The sequence below is a fragment of the Poecilia reticulata genome, chromosome 17, assembly GCF_904066995.2.
Source record: "Poecilia reticulata chromosome 17, P_reticulata-male-v2, whole genome shotgun sequence".
NCBI classification, from domain to species: domain Eukaryota; kingdom Metazoa; phylum Chordata; class Actinopteri; order Cyprinodontiformes; family Poeciliidae; genus Poecilia; species Poecilia reticulata.
In genome coordinates this window covers 25,839,139-25,861,863 of record NC_088846.1, presented here as the reverse complement: position 1 = coordinate 25,861,863, position 22,725 = coordinate 25,839,139, and the positions used below count along the sequence as shown (strand labels likewise).

The window sequence follows — 22,725 nt, the reverse complement described above, 5'->3', positions numbered from 1 at the left end:
CAACAGCTGAACACTCTGCTGCTTCCTCATTATAAACCTCGAGGCCTCTTATCGATCCCTCATTATCATGTTTATTGTAAATACTGTATGCGTTATGTAGAGAGCAAGGTTTCATTTGTAGCGCTGACAGCAGTGATTGATGAGCTGTTGTTAACCGAAGAGCCACATGTGGGAATATTAAGCAGGTGGGAAAGCATTGCTGATGGCGGGGTTGAGAGGGGAGAGAAACCCTGGGAATGGTGTGGGGCGGGGGATGTGTAGCTCAGGTTACCCAGAGAGAAGGGGACATTGAGGGGGGGAATGGGATATTTGGTGTGGTGCAGGGTGCCAGGCCCAAAAAAAGCCAGCAGCAGTGTCTTCTGCACATGTTGGTGGGAGATCCCAGCAGATCCCACACCGCTGAGCTCGTCCTTTACAGTTTAACCTGCAGACGTCTGGACACCAAGCATGGGCAGAGGGGTAAGTTCATAACCTTTTTTCAACATAAAACCCCCAAGATTAAAAGCACTTTTTAAAATATCTGTAAGTTTTAATGTGATAAAGCAATGGCTTTTGAACCAGACGGAGCAGAAATGGTGAACCAGTGAAAAAGGATCCAGACCAATTCAGTATTTTCACATAATTTCAAGCTTATACTGCAAATTTCTATATTTTAATAGGATATTTTTGGGTCATAAACCAACAAAATGAAGGACATGTAAAATTCAAGATGCTGGTTTTAAAAAATAAAACTTAAAAAAATGTAGCATGTGCTTTCAGTCAATACTTTGTTGCAACTGTTGCAACTGTTTTACAACCATTCTACATCTAAAGACTAACATTTTTTTTACATTTTTTGAAAAGAGATTAATCTCAGTCAGATTAGATGAAGAACAGCTGTAAATTAAAAAATGAAGCGCTTCAAACTTAGATTTATTCTAGTGCAAATATCTTGGTACGCTTGAAATAAGATAAAACTAATTTACAAATATCTTTTAAAATTACATAGGAGCTTATTTTTAGTACTTTTTAAAATGACTGACCTAAAACAAGCTCCTATTTCTTGAAACTTTACTTATAAATTAGCTTTGTCTTACTTTAACTGTTCTAAGATATTTTACCAAAACTAGACCAAAAATACTTGTACTTGTGTTTTTGTAGCGCTTACTCACCCTGAATTGAAAGATATAAATCCCCGCAACATGATGCCGTCACCACCATGTCTTCCCATGCATGTGGTGTGTTCAGGGTGAAGTTCAAACACAGTTCAGGTCAAGATTTTAAAAATATGCAAAATAAGGTGAAGTTTTGATCTTATTTGACCAAAGTAAGCTTTATTTTCCTGTCCCAGATTCTCTAACCTGAGCAGTGGATCAGCTTTGTTAACCTTCTTGTTGTTGTTTGTCCTCTAGCTTTATTTAGTTGTAGTAAATCAGAGGTTCCCAAACTGGGGGGCGCCGTGCCATTGCAGGGGGCGAAAGGGGGAAAGTCGTTTGGATGAAGAAAAAAAAGAACTTAACGCTGTATGCGCTGGGTTTTTACGTTAGAATGGCCAACTCTGTTATTCCTATGTCATTTTGATACGGTAGGGGCTTCCACACTTGCCATATCTGTGTCCTCTGTCACTTTTATCTGCAGTTAAAACTGTTTAATCCGTTGTTAAAATGTGGTAACCTGTTTTTCCGCAACATGAGCGCTACGACGCTCGCTGGGTTTAGACCTGTGCGGCAGTGAAGGAGACCTGCTGCTGCTGCTGCTGCTGTGCGGAGCTACACAGATGTGTTAGAATCATGGCAGCAAACCAGCAAAACGCAAAGAACTTTTCACAGTTTCCCCCCCAAAGAAACAGACTGTTGAGTAAAGCTGCTGGATGCAGGTAAAGTTAGCTAAAAGATGACTAGCTAATATCAATACAGCACCTTAAGCTTAACAAGTAGTCTGTAGGCTACTGATGTTTAAGTTCAGCTACATACATTCATTTTGCCCCCCCGCTCGCACAAGTCGTTCAACTAGACAGCCATTTGTAATCCATAGGAGGGGGGGCAGAAAATGTTTAGAAACCATTAGGGGGGTCCAGGAGAAAAAGTCTGGGAACCACTGTAGTAAATAGAGATGCAAGTTTGTGGTTGTGGCATGGCAAAATACTTTTACAAGGCCCTGTTTGTATGTTGTGCTCCCAACATGTTTAAGGGGAATGAAGTCCGTGAGCATTCTTTAGCAACAAAAGCCCCCATCTCAGGATGATGGCCCTCCTCCCCAATAAGTTTTGTTCCTCCTCGCTTGCTGTTTATCTGCGTTATTTTGTAATTTTCCCTGTATTCTCTCCATCAGGCCTCATTCCATTTAGCTTTATGGGAGGACAGCCTGGTAATCTTCCTCGTGCACAGTGGGGGGAAATTGCTATGCCAGACACATTTCAGGCTCTCCACCGGCTCGGCGCTACCTCTTTGGCTCTTTTTTTGATTAGTTTTTCACCGTGTCACTCACGTGCACGCTCTGCCCTCACATTCTCCCGCCGTATCCCTCCTTCACTGCTGCACTGACATGCACACGTGCTTGCTAAGAGGAGACTGACAGCGGCAGATGATTTCCATGATGCGCCATTCTTCCAACTGTTCCCAACTCTCACTCACACACACACACACACACACACACACACGCACACACACGCACACACACACACACACACACACGCACACGCACACGCACACGCACACACACACACACACAAACGCACACACGCTCGCAAATGAGGAACTTCCACTGTGGCAAAAAAAAAAAAAATCTTCTCCATATTCCGTGAATGGTTTGCCAATAGTGCAGGGAGATTGAAATGAAACGGCATACACAAGTTCATTGTGCTTGTAATATACTGCCATGAATGTAAATGTCCTTGGTTTAGGCTGCTGTTTGTTGCATCTGTGTTTTTCCACAGTGGGGGACAGAAAGTGGAGGGAAGAGGAAGAAGAAGGATAAGGACCTGGACGAGCTGAAGAAGGAGGTGGCCTTGGTGAGAAAACATGCCGTCCGTGTGCCGTGATTGATTTCATCTCCGCTGCTCCCAAATGATCTCCAAATAGTGCTACGCCACAGACACCAGATTATTTAACAAGGCTATAAATGAAAACGGTGGCCCGTAAACAAAATGGCAATCCAACTTGCGCTGTGCAGTCGGCTGCAGATGAGCTGCAACGCCGGCCTGTTTCTCCTCTATCTGCTCAGCCTCCCTCTGGCTGCTCCGCTTTGTACTCAGAAAGACTCTGAATAATTTGTGGGCCACCAGCAGCCTGGCGCCGGGTTTCTGCCGTTTGCAGAGCCGCAGTTCTTTGAGGTGCTGTCAAAAAGCCACCAAGCGATGCCCATGAAAACTGGGTTAAGTTTTACTTCTTGCACCACGTGTGATAAAGTAACTCCTGTCAATAATAAAGTAGGCCTGCACCTGATTAAAGGGGGAAATCCCTTTGAAACTGTCAACAGTGAGTTTTGTGATTGTCACATTCATCACTCTGCTTCATATACTCCTTCATTTAGTTCTTCCCGTTTCCGTTGTTTTTACACAGTAAATCCCTTTAATCACTTTCTCTCTTGCTGGTGGATCAATACTGGCTATAGCCCAATATAAATAACAGCTAAATGTTTTGAGAACACAAGGTCGTTCAGATGAGTTTTGGCCAAATTACTTCCTGCCGACTGAGGTTTCTGTTAGTAAAGAAAGTGAGAGATTTTTTTTTTTAAAAGCTGGGTAAGAAAAAACAAACTCTGTTTATTTTGTAAGATTGACGCAATTCCCAGAGATGATTGCTGATTAATGTCTTACTGCGAACTTCTAAATTCAAAAGACCCCCAAACATGACATGATTACGGGTTATTTGTGGAATATTACCAGCAAAACTGTTCCGTTGCAAAACCATCAAATCCTACCTATAGAGAAATGGATTATCCATTTACCGGAAGAGGCTTTTTTTTTTTTTTATTGATGTAGTGACAAGGCACCAAGCTGAGTTTCTGGGTTGTGGAAAACCAAACTGGTTCCTTAGAGCGTTTTTATGAGACAGTGCAGCTGTTAGGAGTACTTATGGACAGCCAGTATATCACACGCCAGAAACGGCAATCAGGGAGATTCCAGTTTGGAGAAACACAGAGAAGTTCTTATAAAGGAGTCAAGCTAAAAGTCTCTAAGAACAGAAACTGTTCAATATAGATTTTCTTTTGTATCTAAAATAGCTGAAAATTATCCTAACATTTTGAGTCTGCCTTAATGTTTGGCCGTACGCCATTATACAGCCCATACTTTCCTGGAACTTAGAGGCTACGTTCCAGAAATAACTAGGTATTTTCTGGAGCTTACTGAGCACTTTCATAAAACCCACTGGCTGTCTTACCAGAAGGATAATTATGGTAATTAATGGAACTCCAAAGACACTTTCTTTGAGCTTTTCTGCAAATGTCTGGTTACTTTCCTGGTCACTACTTGCTAGTCACATTCAGGAGTCAGGCTGTGCCTTCAGGTGGCTAACACTAGAAAAAGTTCCTGGAACATATAGGTTATTACTTACTGGTTACTTTCCCAGAACTGACTACATACTTTAAAGAACCAAACTGCAGCACAAGGTGATTTACATTAAGGTGCATTCCCTGAAACTTAGAGGTAAATTTTATGGAACTTTTTATGAATAGGGCTTTTCCGTACCATATGCTGGTACATAAGCAGAAAGTTTTGGAACAAAAGTACCTGGGAAGTTCTTGAGAGTACATAGTAGCTTCTGGTGAACTTAGAACACAACAGTAATTGAGTAATTGAGTTTCAGTAATTGCTAATTTGTCCACGGTTATTGTCTAGTCAGGTTAACAATCAGTCATGATGTTCCGAGGTTGGAAAATCAAAGGAACGTCTTGTTGTTGAGTCACGCTAAATGAACATTTGATCATGTTTTATGCTTTCTCATTTTTCAAATACACAGTTTTAAGTTTTAACAGGTGGTTTTTAAAATTATGTTTCTGTAACGACTTCAGCTGCAGAAGTTTCTCTGTTTTCAAAACTCTTTAACGTGTTTGAACGCTTTAAGTAATTTACAGACATCTGCTCTATTGACTGTTAAAGTTTCATTTACTTACAATTTTTTCCTCAACTTTCCTAATGTGAGGAAAAAAGTTTGAAGCAGCAAGATTTCTTAAATTTTCCTTAAATTTATCCAAGTTTGGTAAAACATCTTTATGCCTACCTTTAGTTGCGCCACTGACCTTCTGCCTATGTTTGGTTTTAAACAATGGGAGTTGCATTTTATCAACAAAAGGCCCTCATAAAAACCTGAGTGTGTAATAAAACCTGATTGCCTGCACATCATTTCACCAGATGGAAGAAGAAACATTCTGCAAATTCCTGCAGAAAATGGCTAATATTTGTCAGGAGGGTTTTCTTTACAGCAGCCATTTGTACTTAAATGGTAAGTGATTAAATGTCGCCAGAGTGAGTTTGTGCTCTGTTTAAGTTCTTCTATAGGAGGAAAACAATCCTCCCAGCTATGTGTTAAAGTTTGTGTAAATTGTATCTCGCTGTGTGAAATCCAAATTTTAGGTTCAATTCAGCAATGGATGATGCAAATAATTATATTTTTTTTCTAGATGTAAACATGATAACTTTTTACCCCAGATTGAGCCAGATGTTCACTTCAGTGTGCACAGAAAATGTTGATGTTAGGTGTTTTCAACCCTGTTCAGACAGCCATATTTTCCTGTTTAATCTGATATTCACAGCTGTTATTAAGCTGAAACCAGCGTTCTTTGACCAAATTCTACAAAATAAGTTCTCATTTTCATTGTCAGTCACTCTCTCACTCAGCCTGGACACAAACATTCTTTTCATCAACAGAGGACAGGATTTAAATTATTTCCAGAAATGATAACAATCAGTGAAAAACAGCAATATACTGGCAAGAACAAAATGTCACTTTGACCCGTTCTCCAGCTGCGCTTTCAGATAAACAAAATTGTCCCTTTGACTTTGTAAACATGTGACTCATTCTGGATTAGAATACATTCACAAAACACAATCATTTTACAGGAGCGTGCATTTCTGTACATTTGGAGAGCTTGCCTTGTGCATAATATCATAAGCTGCCGTTCTTGAATGCAGCAGACATACATTTACAGAAAACATAGCTCATGCATTCTGCACAATGAGATGCGGTGGGGTCGGACATCTTTGACCTCTCTGATCTGTCATGAGACATGAATCATTTATTTGAATCCTCCGGCTCCGGTTGGAAACTGAGAATAAAGCATTTTTCAGTAAGACGGGGCAGCAGTGGGGCTTTGCTTTTTCTGCAGCAGCCATACAGCTTCAGATCACATAGTATATAACACTGAATGGCTCCTTATAGAATCATAACTAGTTTTCATTTCATGCTTTGCCAAATACGGACTGTGTTTGTGTTCAGCCGAAGCACAAGTTACAAAGAAATATTTTATCCTTGCAGGATGACCATAAAATATCTGTGGATGAAGTGGGAAAACGCTATGGAGTGGACCTGACACGGGTAACGGCACACACACACACAGATCGCCTGTATTTTCACTTGCACACAAGCACACAATAAAGAGTTGCTATAATATCCCACATAAAGATGTAATCTGTGCTCGCCTTCCCTGGAAGGCAACATGCAAACTGAGACCAAGCGCATCTTTGGTTGATTTCGACCCACTGCGGCGCGCCCGGCTCACCTGGGCTCTCCTTCATCTTTAATCCCTCACACACACAAACAAACTTGCATTCTTTGATGCAAAAAAAAAATAAAAAAATAAAAATCCTACTATCACATACACGGACAGATACAAACACATCACAAAGCCTTTTTGCTGTAGCCACATTTGCTGCTTGCCGTTAGGGTTGATATTGTGGCTTTGCAGGTGAAGTGAAGCAGATTTTATCTTGGTTAGATTATGGAAAAATAGTCACTGGGAGCGCAGGTAAAGGTTCAGGCAGCACAAATGAATTCAGTGCGAGTTCCTAGAAAGTCTAATAGCATCTTTGTATTCCAGGTATTTACAGTATATAAAGAGATTTTATGTAAATCAGACCATGACATCTGAGTAAAATGTTCATTAAAGTCCCAGCTAAGGAACTCTTACAGGCAGAGTCACCCAGTTTATTGTGCTTATTGTGTTAAATAGGCCAGGCAGGAATACTTGATGTTCTGCAGCTGAAGCAGTAAAATTGCCTTTAAGCCATGGTAAAAACTGGGCCGTTGTGTTGTAAAAAGATATCCACTGCAAGCAGAAGGACATTCATCCCTAAAAATTGCTGTCCCTCAGGGCCTGCCCAATGCCAGAGCTGCAGAAGTTCTGGCCAGGGACGGTCCGAATGCGCTTACTCCGCCTCCCACCACCCCAGAGTGGGTCAAGTTCTGTCGTCAGCTGTTCGGCGGCTTCTCCATCCTGCTGTGGATCGGCGCTATCCTCTGTTTCCTGGCTTACAGCATCCAGGCAGCTGTGGAGGACGAGCCGGTCAATGACAACGTGAGAAAATGCATGTAAAAGCATTTAGCACATTATTCACACTGCTGGAGAGGCAGCTCTGCCAAAGCATACGTCCTGTTTACACATGTACTGATGCCTGTTTCATCCTCTAATTTAGGGGCATCCCCATCAGAGATCCGAGATTTTGTATGACGCATACCATGCGTCACACAGACAGAAAAAAAAGGAGTAAACATCCACAAAAAATAAAATCTAGAAATAAAACAAGGAAATGTCTGAGTTTTAAAACTCAAAAATTTGTTTTAAAAAATACAGGAATTTTCAAGAAAAAGTGAAAAAAATTTCCAAAAGTAGATAATCTTTGACTTTTGAAACTCAAAAAATCTCCAACTTTTGAGACGCAAATAATTTTCAACTTTTGAAACCCAGACATTTCCATGTTTTTTTCCTAAAAATATTCTGAGATTAATTTAAAATTTTTTGACTTTTTTAGCTGAAATGACCTCATTTTTTTCTGTCTGTGATGGTTCTACTTCACCATTGTAATTTTGAGTATTAACCATTATACGTCCTGACCTGATGTTTCAAAAACACATTTAAAAAGTGAAGAAAGAGATTTGGCATCTCTTATTTTTTATTTTATTTTATCCACCTCATTACACAGCCTGTTATTTATCATTTAACAGCCTATTATTTATTATCAAAAAGGTTGTGTAAATCAACATATATACATATATGTTTATATGTATATATATATATATATATACATATATACATATATGTATATATATGTATATATATACATATCACACAGACAGATATGTATATCTGTATATCTATATATATGTAGATATACAGATATATCTATATATATATATATATATATCTGTATATCTATATATATATATACAGATATATATATATATACAGATATATACGTATATATATGTATATATATATATATATCTGTATACACCTGTTTTAGTCAGGTGTGTTGTTTTGAGACAAGTCTGATTATAACCTCACATAACTGCAGATACTGTTCCTATTTGGAATAACAGTATTTTTAGAATAAATATACATATATATTTGAGCCTGTATTGGTATTTAATGCCTGATCCAGTCTGAACCACGTGATCGGATCAGCATATCCCTATTAATGGATACATTCTTTTTCTCCAAGCTGTATTCATCTTGTTCAGACATATCCGTGCAAGTTGTGTTTTATTGAAGTTTTCAAGGATTAGAAACTATTCTCACTGTGCAGCGATAACATGCTATACACATTATGGCTGCAGTCAGGTGAACTGAAAAACACTAATTATCTCCTCATCACAGCAGCTGTCTGTGGGTGAAATATATTTGTTACATTCGACAACAGCCAGATTGCAAAAAGAACAGACAACCGAGTCAGCGCATCTCCAAAACTGCTGCTCTTGTGGGCTGTTATTGGTCTGCAGGGTTTACATCTGTCAAGCAGTTCAAGGAAGAAACGGTGGGTCACCGATGCACACAGAGACCAAAGGCTGGCCTGTGCAGTAAAACAAATGAGCTCGAAGTCAGTGCTCCAAACACAACACATTACTGTTTCCGTGAGGCTGTATGGTCACAGACCAGTCTGGGTTTCCATGTCAACCTCTGCCCACCAACAGTGGGCATCTGAACATTTGAATCAGTCCAGAAAGGAAAGCAAGAAGGTGGTCTGGTTTGATTGTGACGAATTAGGTTTTATTTGACATCATGTGAGCGGCTGGATGCATGTGCACCGCTTACCCGGGAACACAGGATGCATGGGAAGGAAAACTCGCCTGCAGAGGCAATACAGAGGCTCGTTCTGCTGGGAAAAGCTTGAGTTATGTATCACACTTACCATACTTGCAAACCACCTACCTAAGCATTGTTGTGGGCCATTTAAACAATATTCCCTGATGGCTGGGGCCACTTTTAGCTGAATAAAAGATCCTGATACAGAATAAAAATATCTCAACAACGGGTTTGAGGTGTTGACTTTACCTCCAAATGACCCAGACCTCGATGACATAAAGAATCTGATCGACTTACCCAGGCTCACCTTACAACTTCTACGGCGAAAACTATCTCATGCTAACATCTTGTTGCTGCCGTAGCTCATATCGCCACAGGTTTAGGGAGTGGATGGTTTAACATGTGGAGGCTGTTTAGCAAAACAGGGACCAACACACCACTAGACAGGCGATGTGAAGCTTGAAGGCAAAACTATCAACTTTGAGTTTAGTTTTAACAATCTGGTTTTATTTTTTAAAAATTACAGGGTTTTTTATTTATAAAATGATAAATTATCTTCTGAGATGTTATTTCTTGTTTAATTTCCTAAAAAAAAAAAATCATAAATCTACTCAAATAAATTGCTCAAAGTTGCATGAATGCACATGGCTGTAGTTATAGTTTCTGCTCACTTTTATGAACAATAAAACTACCAGACATTAAACATTCATATACAAAATCAGACCGTTACATTTTCTGCACAAACGTATCAGTCTAGTCCAACCCTGAGGCTTACGAAGCTTTTTCTGTCTAAAACTAATGAACTTGGATGAACAACACCATAAATCTAGTAAAAAAAAAAAACGAAGCACTATATTTCTTTCCAGTAGTGTTTTGTTCTGCCATCTTAAGTGAAGAAACTGTAGCTCCAGCATGAGCTAAATTATCCCAGGATAATTTAGTTTATTAATGACACAAATGCTTATATCAGCAAGATGCTGTTCGTCAAAATATAATACAATAGAATAACTTTGCACTAAAATAGTTTGGTTATTAAACAAGCCTCCCTGCTGTCAGGAACCATCACTTAGTCAACATATTTAGAGGATTATGGAGCAAAATCGCTTGACAATTATAACAATATACCATAATGCCTTCACTTGTGGAAGGTTTCTCCCATTAAATGCAACATTTTTAGCTCTCCATTCATGAGGTGCAGCTCCTGGGTGTATGATGTTTTCTATATGCTGCTGGGTTAGTGAGAGCAAACGTGTGAGCTTTGCAGTCTCCAAAATCCATCTGCAAATGAGCGCTCTCTATTAGTTTGCAGAAAATAACATATTTTGCTATGCTTGACCATCCTAAAAAGTTTTTAGAAGAGAGCTCATTCAGTGTGGCTATAAATAAAATTGGCAAATTGGCAGAAAACCTCAACAGTGCTTTTTAAAGTTGCTTCTGTTACCATCAGTTATATACCAAATTACATGTTTTTGTATTTTTTAAAGTATTTTAAGTGGCATTAAAAAGAGAAAAACAATCAAAAGTAAACTATTAAAAAACAACCACAATAACTGAACATTTCATGATTCATCTTAAAATGAAATTGGTTTATGATGCTTCATTATTCTACCTATTTGAATATTTGAAGGCAAAAAGGGGCAATTAATGGGTTTTTACATCTGGCGTGGTGCCAGATACAAATGCATAGCCCCGCCCCCAGACCAATTTTCGAAAACGTCCCCCAAAAGTGGGCGGAGCCTAGATTCATGGAGGAGGGTGGTCAAGTGTTGGATGAGCAGAAGGGATTAAGCTGTTGTCAACTTAATGACCTTATCTATTTAGTAACTTTCAGACAAATCTAGGAAGGAGTAAAAAACTAAATTAAGTGACTTTCTTCTGTGTTGTGGAAGATTTCGTATTATTGAACACATGAAACATGAATTTTGACAGCATATCAGCTAAAAAGATCTTTATTTATGTTTGTATTTTGATATACAATAACTATTAATGGCTTAAAACAAACAGGACATAAACAACCACAGACACGAATGGACAGATTATTTACTTTTTATAGTAAATTTATAGATTATGTTTTTTGTCTTCAGGATTAGCACAAAATTGTAATGCACACCATTTTATTTTTGTAGTATATCTAAGTTTGTTTTTCTTTACATTCTGTGTTGCAGCACTGCCCTCTGTTCAACACACACTCCTCTCACAGGAGACTAATAAAAACATGTTGATGTGACTTTGACTCAACATAAGCTGGCAATATGATACCCCAGGAAAATTACATCATTATGAATAAAAGATGTAAATATCCAATATTAACTTAAAGCAGAGTGTGATGGGTAGCTCTTCTCTTCTAATGATTACAAAATAACATACATACATTCAGCAGCTTCACTTTTTCCTGCATCTCTCAATAAGGATTGCCTCTTGGATTTCTTTTGTTGTTATTTAAAGGTTTTATAATAACTGGAGGCCTTTACTGAACAGTATACTGAACAGAACGAGAATTAGACAATACGCATCAAACGGGCCGAAGCTTTAAACCCAAAGGAACCTCATCATGGTGCCCCTGCTTTAAAATTTTTCCTGGTTTTGCCTGCCTGTAGTGTGAAAACTGTCCCTGATTCCTCCCCATTCCCCAATGAGTGTCATGTAAAAAAAAACAAAAAACAAATTCCTGGCACACCCTTGGAAAATTACTCATGCCAACCATGGAGCAAATAAAGTAATTGCCACTCATTCTACACCTTATGGCTCTGAGTCATAATGCAATCATCATTCAGCTCTGACTATTCTCCAGTCAGCATTAAACCCTTGCATAACATACAGTAGTAGTAGTAGCCGTGCACGCTCACGATAACCTTTATCTCCCTGTGATTAAATCTCCCCGTTCAGTTCTGAGTGTGTAAAGCTGGATGCTCTGGTGAGCTGCTTCAAAGCCCTCACTGACTGCAGCTTTGACACTTTGTAAAATTCAGACAGTTATTTAAGATTAAAATCATCTCCCACAGAGCCTCGCATATGCCTATTGTCGGATAAGAGCTTATTATCTAGTGATGAAAGTGTTCTGACATTTTCCGGTGTTTAAAATTGTCCTTAAATTGGATAATTATTTGCACAGTTTTACGTTTCATGTTTAGATGTTTGCATATCGGCTGTTTCATGCCTAAAATGTTCAAACTCACCTGCTGGGACAGATGTAGCACCTACGTTTCTGCACAGCAGGTGAGCGAAAGCAGCTTTCGTCCGTAGCAAGTAGAGGGAAAAATCTGCAAATACCATGAGGGACAAAACAGAAGCAGAAGCTACAAAGAAAACACTATGTTTGTGGCAAATGCTAACTGTGACAGGGGATTTTCTGAGGATACAGATTTATTTCCTGGTTCAGAACATTTGCACATCCACAGTAAAAGAAAAAAAAGTCTTTCAAGGGGGAAACAGCAAGAATGTTCTGTTATTGCACTCAAATAAAAGCAGAACCATGGAAAAAAAGCAAACTTCTCATGGTTTAAGACTTTTATTTTCCAGCAGTCCAAGGCAGAGAGTGCACCAGCTGGAGACGCTTTTATCCAGACTGACTGGCTGTCTTGTTTGCATCAGTGAGAGATGAACCCGTAGAAGCTTTTTCGCTGCATTGCTGAAAATAGATACCAAAAGCAAAACAACAATATGCCAGAACATATCTCTGAAAATGATACAAGACTACAAAGCAACAGTCACTCTCTTGGTGGCCCAATGGATCACAGTTTCAGACAGATGCTCTCTTGGACTAAAGCTGAATGTCAAGATGACAAAAATTCAGTTCTACAGATGCTTGTGAACTTCTGTAGCTGCAGCGACTTGTATAAATATTGATATCCCTTTGAACTAAAATGTTTTTTTCTGGGATTTCATTTGACAACCAAACATAAATATGTGGATAATTCTGAAGTGAAAGGAAAATGATGATCACAATTTTCATAAAAAATCTATTCGATCCCCCTTGATCTTACTTTGAAATTGAACCAATTCAATTCAAAAGTTCCCTGAATAAACTTTTGTTATTTTACTCAGAAAAGGTGTGTGGATGCATAATTGAACTCTGATAAAACCCAAACTTCTGTTTGGTCGAAGTGAACTCTGGTGCGGTTCGAATGTGTATGTGAACGCCAAGCTGACCAAAGATTCCTCCAAAAGCAGGAAGCAGACTACAACGCATGGCATCCTGGGTAAATGCCAGTAAAACAAATGTGAACGTCTAGGACTAGGAGAAATAGCTTGAGGTCATTTGCCAAAGACCAAAGAGAAATCTAACTGCTTTCACACTGCAGTGTGAAAGCAAACCGCACCAACTGAATATGCAACAAATGTTGCAAAGTGCAGCTGTTCTGTGGTGGCCTTAAAACTTAGAGAACATTGTGAATAAGAAGCATCATGAAGTCGCACCAGTCAGGTCAGGGATGAAGTTTTAGATAAGTTATAGAACAATATCCCAAGATTTGAACATTACAGAGCAATGTTTAATCCCTCACCTGAAACTGAACAGAGTGACACGACTGCAAACCTACTAAAACATGACCATCTGCCTAAACAAACAGGCTGATAAAGGAAAACATTACACTTAGAAGAAGCCAAGAGAACCACAGATCAGGTGGGACAATTTTTAAAAATATAACAAGGCAAAGCACCATACCTGTGCTGGTTTGGTGGGAACATCATGCTGTGGAAATGTTTTTCTTCAGCAGGAGACAAAATTCTAAGAGTAAAATCAGTAAAACCCAGCAGAACATCTGTGTTTTGGAGCACCCCATAACCTTTCAGCAGGACAACAATCCCAAACATTCAACCAGAGTTACAATAGAGCAACTTAGAGGTACATTCATGTGTAAGAATGACCCAGAGTCCACATCTAAATCCAGAAAAAAACATTCAATCTGACTGAGCTTAAGCTCTTTTGACAAGAATAGTGGGGAAAAATTCATACTCCAGGATAAAACAGGTTAAGACATCCTTCAAAAGACCTGCAGCTGCAACAAAAGGTGGTTCTGTGTCTCTCAGGGGGGTTGAAACTGAATGGACAAAACACTTTTCAGAGTTTTATTTGTTAAAAAAAACATTTACTTCACTTCATTCTTGTGCACAATGCTGTGTCTGTCTAAAATCCTAATAAGTTTGGGGTGTTAATGTGACAAACTCTGGTGGTGGCCAAAGGTTATGAATACTTTTGCAAGGATTAGATTTCTCTTTAGCATTAAGTTCTGAGCAATTTAAAGATGCTTTCTGTGCTCCAACATGGCTGAAATGAAGTCCATTAAGCGTGTAATGACGCTGCGTCCCCTGTGGATCGCCTCCGTTTTCTTCCAGCTGTATCTGGGCGTGGTGCTGGCTGCCGTGGTGATCATCACCGGGTGCTTCTCCTACTTCCAAGAGGCCAAGAGCTCTCGCATCATGGACTCGTTCAAGAAAATGGTGCCACAGGTACGGTGATGCATTAGGTGGCTGGTGTAGTCTCACAGCTTTCTGAATCAATAAGCTATCCCTCAAGTAGGGCTTACACACTCACTTGAGTGGAAACCTAATAAGCTTGCACAAAGGAAAATAAATGTTTGAGCCAACTCTGGATTGTGAGTGTGTTTGCATAAAAACTCCCCTCTCGTTATCCACCTCCAGCTCTTCGATTGCCTAATTCTTTAATCTATTTATGCTCTTTTTCCTCCCTTTCCTTTGCCTCTTTCCCTTACCTATCTTTTCCGTCTTCCCCCTTTTCTTCCATATCAGCTTTTAATATACTACTACCCCCTCTGGCAGCTCTTTTTTTAACATCTCTCTCCTCATCTTACTAAATCCTCTCTCTGTGCGAGATTCCCTGTGTCCTCCTGACAGTTTTTCTTCGTCTTTATCTTCATGCCAGCAAGCGATGGTTATTCGCGAGGGTGAGAAGTTGCAGATCAACGCAGAACTTGTTGTCTTGGGAGACCTGGTGGAGGTTAAAGGTGGAGACCGGGTTCCTGCTGACCTTCGGGTGATTTCGTCTAGCGGATGTAAGGTATTGGAACGAAGGTCAGGTCTCACAGGTAGTCCTAGTGGTGCGATAGTGACATTACACTTAAACTGGGTCTGTTGTTTAAGGTTTAATTTGAGAAACTTCAAGGTTTGACGGTTTAAGTTCAGTTTATGTTTCAACATATTTAGTGAGGGAGCAGTTTGACAATCTCATAGTTTGATAACCTTGAGTATAAGGATAATACAACCCAAATCCGCTTTGTTTTAATCTACATGTGATCTATTTCTGACTTTATCAAGGCAGTCTGAACGCTCTAATCTCAATCTCTTCTATTTTACCTGACTTTTATTTCATTGATAAGAGAAATGTCATAATTCTGCAGAAGCCAGATGTGGAAAATCAGGACTTAAACAAGTGGATAAAAATTATGATTATGAACTAAAGCTTTATATCAAAGTCAGACATTTCCAGCTCTGACTAGCAAACAAACGTCTCTACAGAAGTTGCAGTCAATGCTCCACCAAAAGCCGTTGCTTTTATTTGTTAGTTCTTTTCATTAGCTTTCTTCATCTTATTATCATTTAACAACACTGTTGGCTCCCGTTGCTGGATAAGATTTAAAATCAACTCACAAACGGTTCCATCATAAACAGAGCTGCTCTGTGACGTCAACGTTCTTCTTCCTCACATTCAGGTCGCGTTGGGGTTGTAAACTGTTCACACTGAAGCCTCGTTGTGGTTGGGTTTAATTAGCAGGAAGAACGACCACACACACAAAACATCAATTTCAACAAAAAATTGGAATTGGACATAAAATTTTATAATAAGCGATATGGACTTATAAGCAGAAATTTCACCTTTTCAGATGGCCTTTACCATGACAACTTAGCTGAAGTAATCTATCTGACCCCGCGGACGATGCTTTGTTCTGCTAGTTTACAAATCAATAAGCTTTTGAAATGATTGCATCCTTGTTTTTTCTCTCCTTAATATATACATGCTGGCAACCTTGAGCACAAATTACCTTTGGGCAGTGATGTATGTTATCTGGTGTTTTAAAAGCCTTCCTACTGAGCACTTGAGAAAAAAAAGGTATAAAAGAAATAATATAATGTATTTTTGCTCGGATTTAATAATTTGCCAAAAGCACAGTGATTGTGGCCTAATGATGATACAAAAGGAAACGTATTTGGGTCAAGCATTGACTCAAAAGACCCTGGCATGGACAAAAGATCATAAAGAAACATAAAGAATAAAGGATTTTAAAATCTAGATGGTTTATCCAATTAGCTCTTCACCTGAAGTGAAGTCAGACATTTTCCAAATATTATTCTTTGAAGATATTTAAGGAAACCATGTGGAATTTCAGTTATAAGCTCAGAGTAACTAATTAGGAAGGGAAAAATGTGTCACATTAGTTATGCAAGAGTTTAAAGCATTATGATTTGGTACAGTTTACTCTAAAGGATAATTGATTTCTTCCATTCAATTCAATTCAAAACTACTGTACTTGTCATAGTCGTGGGCTGGAAAGATCTCCAGTAGCTGACAGTCTTACAACACATCTGAAGAGGCCTCTGACTGAAGACTGTATGATAGTGTCAGGACTGTCATGACATGCTAACAGCTCAATTTATGGCCAGCAGAATTGACATTTCACAATAACAGTCCCTGGATGACACCTAATCCACCTCATTTGCTTTTACTGCTCTTCTTTAAACCTTTGTTGGGTCATTTGATTAGAAAACTGAGAGCCGTTTGAGTCGGGGTTATGATCCCGGCTCATTGTGATTGGTGGAAAAGATGGTTGAACTTCATTCCCTCTCTGCTCTTTGTTTTTTTTTTGTACCCTTGCAGGTTTTTGGTACCTGACATGTGTCTGTTTTTGCCTTCTTTTGGGTCGTTTCATACTGACTTTGACAACCAAAGACATTGTTCTGATTCACTCTTTTATTAATCAAAGAGAAGAGTAAAACAGAAACATGATGTATGAAATTAAAAAAAAAAAAAAAATGTATGGTTGAATATATTTTTTAAATCTGATCTTTTTCTCAGTAATTCATCAAAAATATTTCACACACTTCTAGCCAAATGTTATTGCATGGGTAAAAATGGTACTAACAGGTACAACATAGAAGTAGCTATGAAAGAAATAGCAATGCATCACCAGCTATTTCTTTCAAATAGTGGCAACTTAAACATTTATGACTTTTTAGCTACATTTTATTTACCTTTAAGAAAAAAATCTTTAAAATATGTCAGGAATGAAAAAGGCTTCAGTTCAGTATCCTAAGTTATTTCAAGACAAAAGAAATGTAAATAACTTTACAAAGTTAGTTCACAAACTAAAGTCGTGGCATTATTACTTTGTCTTGTTACCATGGAGACGTTTTCTATATTTTTGCTTTGCATTTGTGAACAGTTTTAACAAGAAAAAGATACAACATAAACTTTTTCGCAAACTGATTTTGACACTTCCTCAGCATCTTTACTGCAAATGATTCCCACGCTCTGCTGGCAATATTAGTAGTTTTATTAGTTTCTCTCATATTTGATCATAAACCAAAAGTCTGGTTGTAAATCCAGTAACATGAAAATTATAGGAGTCAAAGATTTTATGATGATCTGCTGAAACACTGTCATTAGATTATTGTTATTAACATACCAATGCTCTGTTTTATTGCTTTTGGGTAACTGGGATTGGAACGTCACTGCTTAAGTGTTTTATAATGAAATATTTGAGCCTTTTTCAATTGTTTTGTCAAAAATATTCATTTTTCTTTTCAACTGGAGATTTCTTAAGTAGGTCTTCTAACTTTTACCCCATTGATGATCTATAGTTTTACAGACAGACCAGTTTTTTTAAATTCTCATTATTCCAAAGCTACTTTTAAGTCTGAAGTTCTGATCTTTTTATTTGCAAAACTGGGTCAAATCCAAAGGACAAAATCCACTCTCATCTGTGAGGCACTTTTGAGTTTCTCTTTAGAAATATCACAATAAAAATGTTCCTTTACTCTAATATTTTTTTCTTTGTAATGTTTTTTTTTTTATATCAATCAGTATATTGATCTACGACCTTCTGTTTGACCTGAATATAAATAGGATATAATTTAGGGGTTTATATCTCTTAGTTGCCCCTTAAACATGGATGAAACGTCAAAACATAACAGAGCAGATGTGTGTTCAAAAAACAAAAATTGTTTCCTTATTAAATTGGCAGTTTAGAAGTGGTCAGTAATAATAACTGCAACTATGGTACCAAAAATATAATCTGGGATTGGACCCAGTTTATCTAGACAGCACACAGGAAGGGGAAGAGATAAAAGAAGGTGGGGGAAAAAAATAAATTTGCGTAACTTCAATACAATTTCATAAAATGTTTCCATATAGATATTTACCTATAACTAGAGAAGATGATGAACGGTGTATTACTGATCAAAATTTTAATATTAAATTGCATTTAATTGCTAAACTTTCTTCAGATCTGAAATTGAGTTGACTAAAAGTCAGAGATTTAAAAAACTATCTCTTCTCATTGTCTTTCCAGTAATTCTCTCCACCTTTATCTCGTTTGAGTACGTCTGTGTCACTGGATAACATTTCTCCATCTTTCCTCTTTTTTCCTGTAAAGGTGGACAACTCGTCTCTGACGGGAGAATCTGAACCTCAGACTCGCTCCTCTGAGTTAACGCATGAAAATCCTCTGGAGACCCGAAACATCTGTTTCTTTTCCACCAACTGTGTCGAGGGTCAGTAGGCCAAATCCAACCAAGATTGCCTCTTATCTCCTCAGGAAGCCCGTCTTCAAACCATTTGGTGCAAAACATCATTATGACTCTATCCAACGTGTTTCAGTGCAATAATGATATAGGCCACCATCCCTCCATGTGTGCATGGAGGAATGCACACATGGATTCCTCACATGCATTCTTTACTAAATATCAGTGAAGAATCTGATATTTATTGCAAAAAGTTTGGCAGTGAGGCTTATACTGTATTTAAAATTAACTGGTTAGGTTTACCAGATCCCTCTAAATTTTTCCCATTCATCTCTGCAGCAGATGTGCTGCAGAGATGAAACGATGTGGCATATTGAAAGTTTTCTCTGAAATACTTTGACATTAATAGATATGAAAATGTTTTGGTCAGAACAGAAAGATGTTCTTCACTTTGTGCTTTAAGAACAATGTAATTGTGAGACATGTATAATTTTAAAATCCCTCAAAAAAGTCCAGTCTGGTTGGATACCATCACTCACACTGTAACTTCACTTTTCATAAACATTAAGGATAAATCAGCCTAGCATGCTGACTGCCTAACATCAGCCGCCAGAGCATCACTCTGTTCAAGCTATAAAATGTCAGTAATCAACACATAATTTAATGTTTAGCAGTCTTGTCAATTTACATTAATTATTTTATGAAAACAGATAAATAAATGATCTCAGAAGGTGATTGCTGCAGATAAATAGTGAAGAATGAGTTATTTTCCTGGATTATTCATTTTCTGCTGCAGTCATGTTTAGTGTATAGTTTTTATTCAAAACCAATAGTCAAGAAGGGAGGACTAAGTTAAGTTATTATTTTGCTTTATGGTGCAATTACTGTGAATTCTTGAATGAATATGGAGTTAATTGAAGCTTTTTAAATGATTTTAAATATGCTCTAACTGTAATTGTTGGCTTGTTAAAACTTGACAACAGAAAAAGGAACTAATCAATTTCCAATGCTGATTTCGCCCTTACATCTTTCTGTACCTCTGTGGTTTCAGACGTTTTGTATCGCCCACAGAAACATTGCATCAGGATAATCAATGAAAACCCTTCAGCTGTCAGTGATTATAATGCCGTGGTGGATAGGTACAAGCTGGCTGGATGGATGCTTTCCTCAAACACTAAGTTCAGCGTCTGTTTAGTCGGCCAGTCATCATTCTCCAGCAGGAACCTATAATTCACCTCCATCTATCAGAGCTCTGCATTCAGCCATCATCTTCAGCATCAGGCCTCCTTCACCTTCACAATATACATTATTTACCTTCTGTCATGACTTCCTCACTATGAACACTCATTATTCCCTTTTCATGTTCCTCACAGAGACAGTTCAGATCAGGCCACCTGTCTGAAAGCTGCTACTGACACTCTGTGCTCTACCATGAGTTTACTTTAGAGAGCTGCCATTACAAAGAAAAATATGTTGATAAGAATATTTAGTTTCTTTGCGGCTTCCAATTGAAATACTTACAGATTTGACCAATTATTTCAGGCTTCCCTCTTTATTTTGATGTGAAGTTATAGATTACTTTGTCAGGAAGTTTTATTTATCCAACTTTTAGTGTAAAACTAACTCAGAGCTTCTGCCTCCCATCAGGCACCGCTCGTGGCATCGTGATAGCCACTGGTGACCGGACTGTGATGGGCCGCATCGCCACCCTGGCGTCTGAACTGGAGGTGCGCCAGACGCCCATCAGCATCGAAATCGAACATTTCATCCACCTCATCACCGGTGTGGCCGTCTTCCTGGGCGTGAGCTTCTTCATCCTGTCGCTCATCCTGGGCTACACCTGGCTGGAGGCCGTCATCTTCCTCATCGGCATCATAGTGGCCAACGTGCCTGAAGGCCTGCTGGCCACAGTCACGGTGAGGAGGGCAGAAGGTTCGCTTTATTCGCTTTAATGGGAGTGGAGAAGTTTTCTGATTAGAGGAGTTTCTTCTGAACAAACACATTTTATTCTAGAACAGAGGTGACCCAACCTTTTGCCCGGGAGGCCAAAACTGGCAAAACTTTTCACCGGCTAAACAACACATTAAATAATAAAAAATCTTTATATCAGAAAAAAAACAACAAATTCCATATTTTTTGGGTCATCAATTGTTTTCTTGTTGGCCAAAGTTTTACCATTTTTGACATGTGGTCTGGGACCAAACAGAATCATTTCAAGGGCCAGAAATGGCCCCCAAGCCACACTTAGAACACCACTGTTCTACACTGCAAAGACACAAAATCTCACCAAGTATTTTTTGTCTAGTTTTTAGTGCAAATATCTTAGTACACTTGAAATAAGACTAAAAAAAATTAAGTAACTTTTCAGCAAGATATAGTCAAATGTTTTAAGTAAATAATTCTTGAATATAGATTAAAAACATAAAAAAAACCCTTATAAACACTTATAACAAGTGCTTATAACAAGACATTTTTCCTGTTTTAAGTAAAAAAAAATCTCAGTGGAACGTTTAGCGTTTGCATCTACATCCAAGCATTATTAACTTAAAACAAACTTATTAAACTAGCTGAAAAGTTACACTTAAATATACTTGAATATACTTAATTCAAATGTACTAAAATCTTTACACTAAAAAGACAAAAATTATTGGTGATATTTTGTAATGTTCCATTTAGTTCAGATTAAAGTATCTGCTGTCAAAAATATGCTTTGGGTTTACATTAATCATATGACTGAATTAAATATTTCTGACCTTTTCATCAGATATTTTAACAGTTTTTTTTTCCAGGGTGGAGAGATTTCATGATAATCAAACATTTACAGTAAAAATGTGAATTTATGCCTTTCTTATTGTTTGGCAAAATGTCCATTAGTGTGTTGCATTTTAACAAAAAATATTTTTAGATGCCTTCTAAAGCATATGGCATAAATCTAATTGAATACTTCACTGCTCTTCTTGTTAATGTTGCAAAAAATCCCATGCATCAGTTTGCTTAATACACACATTTTTTAAAAGGGTTAAATTGGAAGTTAAACTGGGTTTGATGTGCACATTTTGGGTGAGGTTCTCAGTGGAAGATGCTGCCACCACCATGTTAGACAATTCTTAGTTTTGAAAACCTCATTCTGGCTCTTTTAATCATTCTTTGTCTGATCTTTTCCCTAAATAGGTTATTTATTGTCCGACATGCAGCCAGATATACATTTTCAGTTGAGTTTGTTGGTGTCGCTTTTCCAGCTGCAGGTTTGAGCGTTTGTGGTTCTTGGGTTGTTCTTGAACATCTTAACCCAGTTTCACTTCAGCTCATGTGGCAACCTGGTCCAGATAGCTGAAACATGGACACGTTTTTTTTTTTTTTGTTTTGTTTCTAGAGCAAAGTGATGCCAAACAAACAAATACCAAAACTGGTCGTGGATAAAATGCAGTAGGGTAATAATGTCAATCTTCTGGAATGACCTTCCCAAAGCTCCGCATTAAAAATTAATGCTAAAAAGCTGGGCCCATGCCAGGAAACAAGCCATTTTAAATAAACCAATTAAAATGAACTTCTGCCAAGATGAGTGGTCAAATCTCCAGACAGAATCATGTCAGAAGCTTGTTGATGGATACTTAAAGAAATCAGTAGTTAAGTTGTTCACTTCTCATGGGAGATCTACCCAAATATCAATGAGTGTATGTACATTCATTCATCTCCCTTCTTGATTTCCTATTTTTAAGCTATTGAAAGAAACTCAATATTAGGTTTTCAAAGAAATAATGATAGTATAAACCCTCTGAGACAAATCTGGCTGTTTTGCCACAAGCCTTT

The 22,725-nt window shown here is 38.1% G+C and overlaps 1 protein-coding gene across 1 annotated transcript in view; it reads left to right on the top strand.

Annotated features, from left to right (window-relative positions):
- The first annotated feature begins 326 nt into the window (after window positions 1-326).
- atp1a2a (ATPase Na+/K+ transporting subunit alpha 2a) overlaps window positions 327-22,725 on the top strand; it is a 61,334-nt gene continuing 38,935 nt past the window's right edge. The window contains exons 1-8 of the mRNA XM_008433966.2: window positions 327-459; window positions 2,915-2,989; window positions 6,456-6,515; window positions 7,291-7,494; window positions 14,554-14,667; window positions 15,101-15,235; window positions 18,828-18,945; window positions 20,563-20,831. Of these exons, the coding sequence (XP_008432188.1) occupies window positions 448-459; window positions 2,915-2,989; window positions 6,456-6,515; window positions 7,291-7,494; window positions 14,554-14,667; window positions 15,101-15,235; window positions 18,828-18,945; window positions 20,563-20,831 (987 nt within the window). The 5' untranslated portion in view covers window positions 327-447. The remainder of the gene's footprint in view (window positions 460-2,914; window positions 2,990-6,455; window positions 6,516-7,290; window positions 7,495-14,553; window positions 14,668-15,100; window positions 15,236-18,827; window positions 18,946-20,562; window positions 20,832-22,725) is intronic.